The sequence below is a fragment of the Geotrypetes seraphini genome, chromosome 12 (assembly GCF_902459505.1).
Source record: "Geotrypetes seraphini chromosome 12, aGeoSer1.1, whole genome shotgun sequence".
Taxonomy (NCBI): Eukaryota; Metazoa; Chordata; class Amphibia; order Gymnophiona; family Dermophiidae; genus Geotrypetes; species Geotrypetes seraphini.
In genome coordinates, this window is record NC_047095.1 from 105,312,516 (window position 1) to 105,325,430 (window position 12,915).

Here is a 12,915-nt window from a genome sequence, read left to right on the forward strand (position 1 = left end):
TCCCCCAAGGATCAATACTCTCTCCTATTTTATTTAACATCTTTCTTGCTCCACTTATGACCTTATGTCAATCTATTGGTTTTTCGGTATTCGCCTATGCCGATGATATACAATTATTACATCCAATTGACCCCAAGAATACACAGGAAATAATAGCAATAAATAACAAATTGGATCAGATTCATTGGCTGGATACCAACAAGTTATCATTAAATATTCATAAAACCAACGCGATGCTATTCCCGTGGAAGGATAGTAGTTCATTTATTACCCCCATTTCGATTAATGGCAATCCATTACAGATACAACAAAATATTAAAATCTTAGGTGTTATATTTGACAATAAATTATCATACCATGACCACATAAGTAATGTTGTTAAATCTACTTTTTTCAGACTACGTCAAATTCGTTCAGTTTCTAAATTCTTATGTTCAAAATCCCTCAATATTCTGATTCATTCTTTAGTCATCTCTAAATTCGATTACTGTAATGCTTTATTCAAAGGTTTATCTCATAAAGAAATTAGACGTCTTCAAATTGTGCAGAATGCCGCCATTAAAATAATTCACAATGCAAAAAAATTTGACCACGTCACACCCTTATTTAAAGAATTTCATTGGCTTCCTGTGGCACACCGCATTTTATTTAAGATATGCTTACTCACGTTTAAAACTCTTATTTCTCAAACTCCTGCTTTTATCCATAGAGTCTTAATTCCTTATACCACTTCTAGAACATTGAGATCACAGGATCAACATCTATTAACCATTCCCTCTTTATAAATCATTAATACAAGATGTCTCACTATTTTTTCGGTGACAGCCCCTCAATCCTGGAATGATCTCGCAATATATATAAGAGAAGAAAAGAACCTCGAAAAATTTAAGATTAAGCTCAAAAGTTTCCTTTTTAATGATGCTTTTAGTGAATAATGATCTTTTATTATTTTTATCTATCTTTTTTATTGTCTTTCTCCCCCCCATATGTTTTTACCTTTGTCTCTTGAATTTAATATAGAATGTAACCATTAATGAATTTTCCCATTGTTTCGATATAATTAGTACCAACTTAATTTTTTTTAAATTGTGTTTGTTTTTTGAAATATTGTCCATTTATATAATATTTTACCTATGTTTATATAATATTTTACCTATGTTTATAATTATTTGTTTTATCTTGTACATCGCCTTGAATGTAGAGTAGGCGATTAATCAAATTATTTAATAAACTTGGAAACTTGGAGGGAGTTTTTGAAATGAGGGTGGTTAGGCATTTATTCCATTTGCCTGCATGGAATGACAGTGTTCTATCAAGGAATCTCTTGTAGATACAGCCCTTCAGGGAGGGGAAGGCAAACAGATAGGCATTGCGTGTGCGAGTGGTGCTTAGAAATACAAAGTGGTGTGACATGTAGATTGGGGATAAGCCTGTTATGGTTTTGAAGCAAAGGCAGGCAAACTTGAAGATGACCCTTGCCTCCATCGGCAACCAGTGAAGTTTTCTGTAGAACAGGCTTACATGATCTGACTTCTGAGATCATAAATGAGATGGAGTATTCTGAATGATTCTCAGGTGTTTGATGTTCTTCTTAAAGGATCCCAGGTATATGATATTGCAGTAATCTAAGGTGCTTGTTTCAGTGAGGTTATGGGGATGATAATTGTAATGTCATCTGCATGAATGATTTCAGTTTTAAGTCAGATAACATATGTCCCATTGATGCCATGTAGACGTTAAATAGAAAAGGAGAGAGAGGGGAGCCCTTTGGAACTCTGCTGGGATTGCACCAAAATTGGGAGAAGGTTCCATCGCTGTGAACCTGGTAGGTGTGGTTTTTTTAAAAAACCTGTGAACCATGTTAGTACCTGTCCAGAAATGTCAATAGAATCGAGGCATCTGAGCAAAATGTCATAGTCGACAAGGTAACAGGCACTGCTTAAGTCAAACTGGAGTATCAATGCACTTTTCCCAGAGAAAACAGATGGAAGAGGTGATTGGTCAGCGACGCTAAGATGGTTTCAGTATTGTAGTTTGTGCGAAATCCTGACTGAGAGTCATGTAGAATGTTGAACTTCTCTAAATGTTTCATGAGATCAAGATTAACTAGACTTCTATTAGTTTAAGGAAAAGTTTCAAGTTTATTACGATTTTATATACTGCCTATCAAGGTTATCTAAACGGTTTTTACAATCAGGTACTCAAGCATTTTCCCTCTCTGTCCCAGTGGGCTCACAATCTATCTAACATACCTGGGACTATAGAGGATTAAGTGACTTGCCCAGGGTCACAAGGAGCAGCGCGGGGTTTGAACCCACAACCCCAGGGTGCTGAGGCTGTAGATCCAACCACTGCGCCACACACTCCTCCAAGAGGTATGTTGGCGATGGGTCTGTAATTGGAAACCAAAGAGACTGGTTCCTTGGAGTTTTTGATAATAGGAGGCACAAGAATATTGCCGAGTTCTGACGGGAAGTAGCCAGTGGACAGGCAAAGAGAGATCCAGGTGAAGAGGTCAGCTTTGAATGGAAAGAAGGCTGTTGTCTAGTAGGCAGTTGGATTTTGCATATTTAGAGTAGAGCTTGAGGCATTGGTTCAGTCTGGGTTTTCAAAATGATTCCAGATCATGTCAGCAGTTGAGCCTTCATTTCATGGAGCAGGTAGATTGATTGATAGGTCTGTGCTAGTAGCTACAAGAAATGTTTTCAAGTTACGAATTTTTGTGGAGAAGTGGTCAGCTAGGTTTGCTGTAGAGGGTGGGGATCTGTGTGGGAGCGTTTCTGAAGGTTAATCTACTATAATAAAATGATAGGCCGCGCATGCGCACTAAAAAATCGTGTTCCCTGATCCGTCACGGAAACACGACTACGCATGCACGGGTTTTACGTCACCACCTGCTCTCTTAGTACGTCACAGCCTCCCTGCTCTACACAAGCCCGACCGCAGCCAGATGACGATCTCCGTTCCTCCTGCCACCTGCCGCCGATCTCTGTTCCTCCTTTGACACCCACCCGCTTCTCTTCCCGCGGGCCCGAATGGCGATTCCAGCAGCGTGTGCATCAGTCTTCACACGCTGCTTCGGGCCCTTCTACTGCCCTGATTTGCTCTGCCGCGTCTCTGATGATGTCATCAGGGACGTGCCAGAGTAAATCAGGGCAGTAGAAGGACCCGAAGCAGCGTGTGGAGACTGATGCAAGCGCTGCTGGAATCACCACCTTTGTAGTCCGGACCGCGGGAAGGGAAAGGGGGGCATAGAGGAAACGCTAATGCTGCTGCACAGGGAACTGGTGGGGGGGGGGGAGGGAAATGGAGGGGGAGGGGATGCTGCTTTGGACAGACAGACAGAGAGAGGAATGAAACAAAGAAAATAAGAAAGACACAGGGGCAGGGAGATACACAGAAAGACAGACAGGCAAAGGGGGCCAGGGACAGAGACAGACAGAAAGGACAGTGGGAGCCACATCAGGAAGGGTGCAGGATGCAGCAGTGGGAACTTTTCCAATGGGTGCAACTGGGCGGCTGTCGGGAACCTCTGATCAGGGACAGAGCAAAGTAAGAGTATCATAGGGATAAGAAGGAGGAGGGGGGATAAAAAAGGAAGGGATGCCTACTGCTGGACAGGGGGAGAAGGAAAGAGATGCTGATGGACATGGTGGGTGAAGAAAAAGGAACAGAGGATTAATGTTGGACAGGGGGAGAAGGAAAGAGGTGCTGCTGGATAGGGGGAGGTAAAACAAAGGGAGAAGGGCTGCTGCTGCATAAGGAGAGCAGTGAAGGGGTGGTGGTGGACACAGGGGAGGTAAAAGGAAGGGAAAATGGACAGGGGGAGCAGGCAAGGGGTGGTGATGGACAGCCAAGGAAAAAGAAAGGCAGAAAGAAAGAAAGCGGCTAAGGAGAGAGAGAGAAAGAAATAAAGACAGACACACACACATATGTTCTAGCACCCGTTAATGTAACGGGCTTAAAGACTAGTATCAAATAAGGAGTTGACTATTCTGAAGAGTTCTTTGCTATTCAGCGAAGGAGAATTAATTGTTTGGGAGTAATGTTTACACTTTTCTTTAATCATTGTTTTGTACTCTTTGACTTTTAGTCACCAAGTGTATCTGTTTTCTTTTCCTGATTTACACCATATTCTTTCTAGTTTACGTACTTCTCGTTTTAGTGCTGATAGATCTGCATAAAACCAGCTAGCTGATAAACGGTGTCTTTTCTTACAAGCTTTCAATGGTGCAATGTCATTTAGAACCTGATTGCTGAAATTATTCCAGCCTAGGATGAAATTTGGATCTAAGTCAGGGATGGATATTAAGCTATAGTGTGACCAAAATTCTACTGGGTTTAGTTGTCCTCTTGTCCATATCATTTTTCTCTTTATGTGTGGTCCTTGGTTACCTATTGGATTGTTTTTTGAACCAGTGTAATTCAAAATTACATAGAAGGTGGTCTGCCCAGGGTATGTTAGCCCAGGTTTCACCTTTAAAACATACACTGTGGATAGTTGGAGCACTGGAAAGAAATGTGATCAGATCTAAGTGGTGACCTTTTCTGTGAGTTTTAGTCGGAGGTGGTTTGGAAAAGCATAGAGATGTGAGGAAGGAAAGTAACATAGAAACATAGAAATAGACGGCAGGTAAGGGCCACGGCCCATCTAGTCTGCCCACCCCAATGACCCTCCCCTACCTTTCTCTGTGAATAGATCCAATGTGTTTATCCCATTTGGTCATAAAATCAGGCACGCTGCTGGCCTCAATAACCTAAAGTGGAAGACTATTCTAGCGATCAACCACCCTTTCAGTGAAAAAGAATTTCCTGGTGTCCCCGTGCAGTTTCCCGCCCCTGATTTTCCACGGAAGCTCCCTTGTTGCTGCAGGACCCTTGAAAAAGATATCTTCTTCTACCTCGATGCAGCCCGTGAGATACTTGAATGTCTCGATCATTTCACCCCTCTCTCTGCTGCAACTTATCCAGCCGTTCCTCGTACAGGAGATCCTTGAGTCCAGGTGGCCATTCTCTGGGCTGACTCCAGTCTCAGCACATCCTTACGGTAATGCCGCCTCCATAATTGCACACAGTATTAGAGGTGGGGCCTCACCATGAATCTATACAATGGCATAATGACTTCAGGCTTACGACTGATGAAACTCCTGCGTATGCAACCTATGATTTGCCTTGCCTTGGATGAAGCTTGCTCCACTTGATTGTCAGTCTTCATGTTCTCACTGATGATCACCCCTAAGTCTCGTTCTGCTTCAGTTCTTGTTAGGATCTCGCCATTAAGGGTGTAAGTCTTGCATGGATTTTGGCTGCCCAGATGCATGACTTTGCATTTTTTGGCATTGAAGCTGAGTTGCCAGGACCTAGACCAGCGCTCCAGTAGGAGTAGGTTGTGCATCATGTTGTCGGACATTGAATTTATGTCTATTGTGCTTTTGCCCACTACATTGCTTAGTTTGGCATCATCGGCGAATAATGTTATTTTACCTCTGCCAAGTCTCTTATAAAGATGTTGAATAGGATCTGGCCCAGGACCGAGCTCTGCGGCACACCACTGATTACCTCTGTCATTTCAGAGGGGGTGCCGTTCACCACTACCCTCTGAAGCCTACCTCCAAGCCAGTTCCCAACCCATTTCGTCAATGTGTCGCCCAATCCTATAAATCTGCAACATTGGAATTCTCATCCTGCTCGAGGTGTAGATTAGATTGTAGGCACCAGTTACCGAGTTTGTAAGGAGGAATTCGTAAAGATCTTTTTTAACTAGGTTCCATTTGTTAGGGAGCATGTAAAATACTGTAACAATCAAATTATCTTTACAGTCCTCTTTGGATATTTAGCAGGTGAGAATTTCCAGGTCATTGGTTAGTTTAGACTCAAGAATTTGAAATTGAAAATGATCTCGGAGGATTATTGCTAAGCCACCTCCTCTCTTTGAGTTTCTTGATAGAGGAATAATTTTGTAATTTGTACGTAGTAGATCACCTATCATAGCATCCTAATTGGAAATTAGCCATGTTTCCGTTAAAAGTAGGATATCTAGGTGGGTTTCTTCTAGCCAGTCTTTGACCAATTGGGCTTTGTTCCTAACCGAACAAATGTTCAGATATGCAGCAGGGCAGCAAAGTTTGAAGATGTCTCCTGCTCCTGCTGTAATTTAAGCATTCCTGGTTGATTCTGGGGGGTGCAGCAAGCTGACATGCCTGGCCCAGCAGGAAGTAGGTGCCGGGAGCCCTGTAGAGAGTTGGTCTTGGCGCAGGTCGTTGGTTTCATTTGGGAGGGAGGCTGGGCAGCAAAGTTTGGAAGATGTCTTCTGCTACTGCTGCAATTTAAGCATTCCCGGCTGATTCTGGGGGCGGAGCATCCTCACACGCCTGGCCAAGCAGGAAGCAGGCAGCCGGGAGCTGTGTAGAGATTCGGTCTCAGCGTGGGTCGTTGGTTTTGGTTGGGAGCGAGGTTAGGCAGCAGGGCAGCAAAGTTTTGGCACTGGTTACACTGGTTGGCACTGGTTACAAAATCCAGCCTTACACTCGGAGCTTAAATTTAACACAGTAAACATAGGTAATCAATGGTAACATTGATATAATTGTGTCACTGAATTCCTACTCCTCTCATCTTCTCCAGGAATTGACAGTATGTTATTGAATCAGAGAAAAATGAAGGCAGATTAAAACTACTTGGCCTATTTATGTTGTCTTTCTATCCATCCCAAAGATATAATTACCCGAAGTGGTTCAAAAACACACTATACTAAACTAATCATAAATACCACTTCCAGACAGGATGTATCCAATAGATATCTAAATATGGATATTCATTCAGGAAAAGGCCTCAGAATAGGAGCATACATACAGTCCTATCACAGACTGAGACTTCAATGTATCAGCTCCTTGCTCTAATCATTGGCCAAAACACCTGAAAATCTCTTTAGTTCACTTAAATTATTTTTAAATCAATATATCTACTTTTTTAAAAATATTTTTTTAAATATTTTCAAACTTATGGATACACCTCTCTGATGGTTTGAGAGAGAATAATTGACAACTAGATCTAAAGTACTTATCTCAGTGTTGTCATTACTGGTTCATATATAGCTTGTTCACTGCCAATATGTTGCCGACGTGTCCTTCTACGCTCCCTGCTAATGATATGGATGTTGTAGTGACATATTCTGGCCATTCTAGCTGCGGATCTTGTCAGATGTGTAAAATAATGATCGTATCTGACTCTTTCTGTAACCCTAAGGACAATAAGAAGTACTCTCTTCGACATTTTTCTGACTGTAAATCACAAGGAATTGTATATATTCTGCAATGTCCATGTAGGTTACTATATGTAGGTCAAACCTCAAGAAAATTTACCACTCGAATAACAGAACATAAAAGTAACATTAAAAATAAAATAATGGGGGCCCCATTGGCTAAACATTGCATAGAAAAAGATCATGATTTTTTCTCCCTTAAAGCAATCATCATTGAAGTTGTTCGTCAGAATAAACGTGGGGGTGATTTTAAACGATACTTAGCCCAGCACGAACAGCGATGGATCAACCGTCTGGGATCTCTTGAACCTGGCGGTTTGAATAAAAATCTTGAATGGCAACATTTTTACTAATTTAACCTTTATTAAAATATTAATAGCAAATTTTCCTTCGGGTCTTAACTCTCCCCGTTAAGGGTTAATGTCGGGTTTGATGATGTCAGAACGTCCCGGTACGTTGCTTAGTCAGCACGCTGAGGCACAAGTATAAAGAGTACTGCCGGTGCCATATTTCCTCTGTTTGTGAGCCTTTGACAACGATTAACTGAGAAGTAAGTTAGAATACCTTTGATTAGAAGGAAAGTATGAATGATAATACTCTTATGGTATGATTTGAATTATATTTTAGATGCCTTAATGTCTCTGCCTCTGGCCCTGAAGCAGTGGACCGAATGTTATGTCCACGAAACGTTGGCCACGTCGGCAACATATTGGCAGTGAACAAGCTATATATGAACCAGTAATGACAACACTGAGATAAGTACTTTAGATCTAGTTGTCAATTATTCTCTCTCAAACCATCAGAGAGGTGTATCCATAAGTTTGAAAATATTTAAAAAAATATTTTAAAAAAAGTAGATATATTGATTTAAAAATAATTTAAGTGAACTAAAGAGATTTTCAGGTTTTTTGGCCAATGATTAGAGCAAGGAGCTGATACATTGAAGTCTCAGTCTGTGATAGGACTGTATGTATGCTCCTATTCTGAGGCCTTTTCCTGAATGAATATCCATATTTAGATATCTATTGGATACATCCTGTCTGGAAGTGGTATTTATGATTAGTTTAGTATAGTGTCTTTCTATCCATGTCATCTACTATTCCTTCCTCTCATCTGCTTCAAATTGATCTGGTAATTTTTTGCATATACTACATTTCCATAATCAAGATGAGATATAAGCAATTCATAGATCATTTTTAGAATCAGGCTCAAAATCTCACTCAAGGCCTACCTAGTAAAAAATTACTCTCTAAATCACAGGTGTCAAAGTCGGTCCTCGAGGGCCGGAATCCAGTCGGGTTTTCAGGATTTCCACAATGAATATACATGAGATCTATGTGCATGCACTGCTTTCAATGCATATTCATTGGGGAAATCCTGAAAACCCGACTGGATTACGGCCCTCGAGGAGGGACTTTGACACCCCTGCTCTAAATTATCATCTATTGTTATCTTCAGTTTTCTTATTTTTTATAATCTTTATTGATTTTTAATCTAAAACAGTGTCATACAAATGAACAAACAGTAAGTATTACATACATTACTCTAATATCTGTACAGGTAACATATATATCATTCAGGATTTTCAGTTATCCTTCATATAATAATAACATAATATATGGTATAAATGAATAAAGTTACCCAAATGTCCCCATCAATATTTATTCTCCTCCCTCCATCCGCCCACCCCCCATGGATGTGTAAAGGTAAATGAAAAAAAGGAAAGATAAGATAAATATAACTTATTATATTTTTACATATTTAGTCAATTGGCTCCAAACTTTATTAAATACACCACTATATACCCTATACTCTGCATTAATTATTTCATATCTTTATGTGGTGCACACGTTCACCCACCAAAAAGTATAACTTATTCTGTCATGGTTCTTCCAGTTACTCGGTATCAATGATCTGTCATGATCATAAATAGATTACTCTTGTATTTACCTAGAGTGGGTTTCACATGTAATATCGTTCCAAAAATTATAGCCACATATGATAATGGAATGTTTGAATCCAAAACTAAATTTATTTGTCTCCAAATTGACTTCCAAAATATAAATATAAACAGATAAAAGTATAGCAGATGATCCAAAGTCCCTGTATCATTATGACAATCTATTAGACTTAGACTTAGAGTTATCTATTTTATTTAATTGAACTGGAGGTCCAAAAAATCCTATGTAACAAAAATAACCATGTTTGCCTCAAAGATGCTGACACTCTACATTTCAATCTCCAAGTCCAAATTCGTGGCCAACGAGACACAGAAATATACTGTTTTATCTCGATGCTCCAGATGTCTCTAAGACTATTTTTTGGCTTCTTATTCAAAAATCCAGAAATCAATTTGTACCACTGGGCAGCCTGATGTCCTACTAGATCAGTTTGGTAGCAAAGGATCTGCAGGCTAAAGTAAGTTTTTAAATGTTTCCATTCAGGGAACCCACTCTGAATAGCCTGCTTCAACTGCAACCATCTGTATTGTTGAGATTTTAAAATTCCAAATGATTGTTGCAGTTGAGAAAAATCAAGCAGATTTCCACTAGATATAACATCATCTAATGTCCGAATTCCTGCCTGCATCTTGTACTTCCAAGTGATCCCAGCACCGCCTATTTGAATCTTTGAGTTTAAACATAAGGACTGCAAAGTAGATTTCATTATAGGAACATCTGTTAATTTATCAATAAATTTAATTTTTTTCCAGGTGTCCAATAAAATCACATTGTCCTTAGCATGACTTGGTATTTTAAAATTTAATATATGAGATAGTCGCATCGGGGACATGATTTTCCACTCCAGATATAACCAGTCCGGCTGATGTTCCAGTATTTTACTGGTCCTTAGATAATTTGGCTTCATTTTGAAAAAGATCATGTTCCATAGCTCAGGTTATGCAGTAGGGTATAAAAACATTGCCAATCCCCCTCACCTGTGGGTAGTGGTAGATTCTGAACATATTGGACATCTGGATTGATTCCTCACCTGGAAGACCTTCAATGATTGCAGCCATCATGCCAGATATTTTACAGCTATAATTAGGGATCCAAGTTTCCATTCCTGAAAATATTTTCATGATAGCCTGAAGTGTTAGGGTGGGATTGCTGTAAGACTCATGTAGAAGGAACCCCAGTGTGAGGTTGGGTAAGAGCTCAGAGCTGTTGTTGATCTCCTCAATGGCATAAGTGAAAGCCAAAAAACTGAAGTAGTTATCTGGAAGAAAACTAGAATGGCATTAAACATCAAACAATATAAAAGAGTTCCTGTCTTATAAACAAAGAGGTTGATATTCTAAGCAATTTAACTGTGCAGGATCCTCTCAGATAAATTGTGCTGGCTGACACAGGAGCCTGTATTCAACAATACTTAGGGCAATGGTGCTGGCTTGCCAGTTAGTGTGTCAGGGCAGTTCGGAGACAGAGTTGAGTAGGAGCCAGGACACCATGCAGTGATATCACACCACTTATATCATTGCTGGTATCTGTATAGTTTACCAGGCATGTAGGACTGTAGAAAAGACAGCTATAATTCTGCCCAGTTATCAATGTGGGTGTCTAAATATGAACCTTACTCACAAAATTTCCAGGTATCTACTGTCAGTGCTCAAGTCTAAAAAGATGGACATTTTCTTTATCTAGACCTGTTTTAGCCACATACAAGTTTTAGTCACAACAGGTGCTCTGTTTGAGAAACTTTTCTCCTTATTCTCTCGTGAAAGTAAAACTGGAAAGGAATATCAGACTCTATGACAGCATCATATATTATAGGCATTCTGAAGAAAGCAGAAAGCAAATCTGAGGAGTAAATCTAGTGGTCAGGATAGTGGGCTTTCTGTTTTTATTCCTTTAAATTTTGAGCCCTCCAGAAACAAACATATATCTAGAGTACCTAAATATTAATGGAACATGTAAGCCTGAAGGCTATTGGGGAGGTTTACAGTCAAATAAAACAAAGTATATCCCTATCCCTGCCTCACTACTCTGCAAGGACATCTATGTGGCCATCTCTCTTAAAATACTGCCAGATATCTTTGATTCTGGAGTTTTGGCATTCGTTATTTGAATGGTTCATTTTGTGAAGTTGCTGCTCAGTTTTCACATTCTTACATATTCATGAAATGGAAACCTCGATGCATTTTTTGCCCAAAATGCTGTGAAATGGACATGCATTTTGGACATTATGAGCAGGACATACAAATTCTGACTTGGACAGCTTTTTGAAAATTCTTCCTTTATCCTTCAATATTTTTAAATAACATTTTTTATCATTTCTTTTCTGTACCTATGCTTGTGGTGAGCATAATGGGAGAGAAATTTTACATCTAAAGAAAGCCTCAGCAACTAAAGATGTCTTTGCAGTTCATGTTGGCAAGACTGGCAATTGGGAACTTAACATCAATGGTACTTACTAGGTTCTTCCTTTATAGAAGGGAGTTCTGAAGGACACATGTTCAACTGTTTTAAAATGTTTCACAGTTACAATTGCCCCAATTATGATGTCCCCATCCTTGTAATATCCTTTTGAAGATTGTAAAGTTTGTTCCAGCTTACATTGCTGCTCAATGGTCTTCCACAACACATCACAACACATCAATACAAGTAGAACCAGGTGAGCTCCCATCTTTCAAGATGTGAAACAGCATTTCCTATGGTAAATCTTCCCTTTCATGTTCCTCCTGCCCTTCATTTAGGAATTAGACTTTGCAGGAAATGCTCTATGTGTTTTCACAGTGAAATCTAATTGTATCATTGAATTACAGATTATATAAAAAAAGAGAAATCACATTCTGAACTGCATACAAAACATAATTAGGAGAGACAGAGAAAGTCTAATGCAGGCACAGAGCTGAACTGTATTTCTAGCTGAGATCCAAAGCCTATAGAGATTCCATGTGATGGTTCTGTGACCTTATTGCTCAAAATTCATCCTTGAGGGACATCTGCTCCTGATCTGTGCATGTAATATTAAATATAGGTTATTTCTCTTATTAAAAAAATATATCCTTGCAAAAGCCATCCCTTCATTAATAGAGACACAAATATTAATTTTACAAGTATACTTAGTTGAAGAGATAATGATACCCAAAAATAATTTGTTCATTTGGTCAGTAGAAATAGAAAATAGATAGTGTGGAAGAGATGATTATGTGATTAGAATCTACCAGGTATTTGATTTCCTGTTGGAGTCACTTTTTATACAAGAGCATCTATGGAGAGGGGGAATGGGGTGCAGTGATTAAAGCTACAGCCTCAACACCCTGATGTTGTGGGTTCAAACCCATGTTGTTCCTTGCAACCCTGTGCAAGTCACCTACTTCAATACTCCAAACACCTAGGGGATATATTTACTTGTTCCTTAATTAAAAGGAATTAACTTTCAATACAGTGTTATGCTATCATAATATATTTATTTCAAAGGATACCATAAGGAAATGAGAAAAGAGCCTCAGACTCCCAGCCTGCTGCTGCTCATTAGCTTTCAAGCAGGTTGTATTCATGAGCTATCTCATAGACTCAAAAACTTTTTCCTCCCTATTTTTCTTTATTAATTTTAAAAACTCCCTGGAACAGCCCACAAACGCTCCTGCTCACATTGCATACCCAAACTTTGGCACACAATCCTCCCATCTGTCAGATCATTAGATGGACTCT

At 39.5% G+C, this 12,915-nt stretch overlaps 1 protein-coding gene across 1 annotated transcript in view; it reads right to left on the reverse strand.

The window, feature by feature from the left end:
- The window catches only part of LOC117346228 (vomeronasal type-2 receptor 26-like), a 45,834-nt gene that overhangs the window by 24,658 nt on the left and 8,261 nt on the right, over positions 1-12,915 (reverse strand). Inside the window, exon 3 of the mRNA XM_033915632.1 lies at positions 10,197-10,488. Coding sequence (XP_033771523.1) covers positions 10,197-10,488 — 292 coding nt within the window. The remainder of the gene's footprint in view (positions 1-10,196; positions 10,489-12,915) is intronic.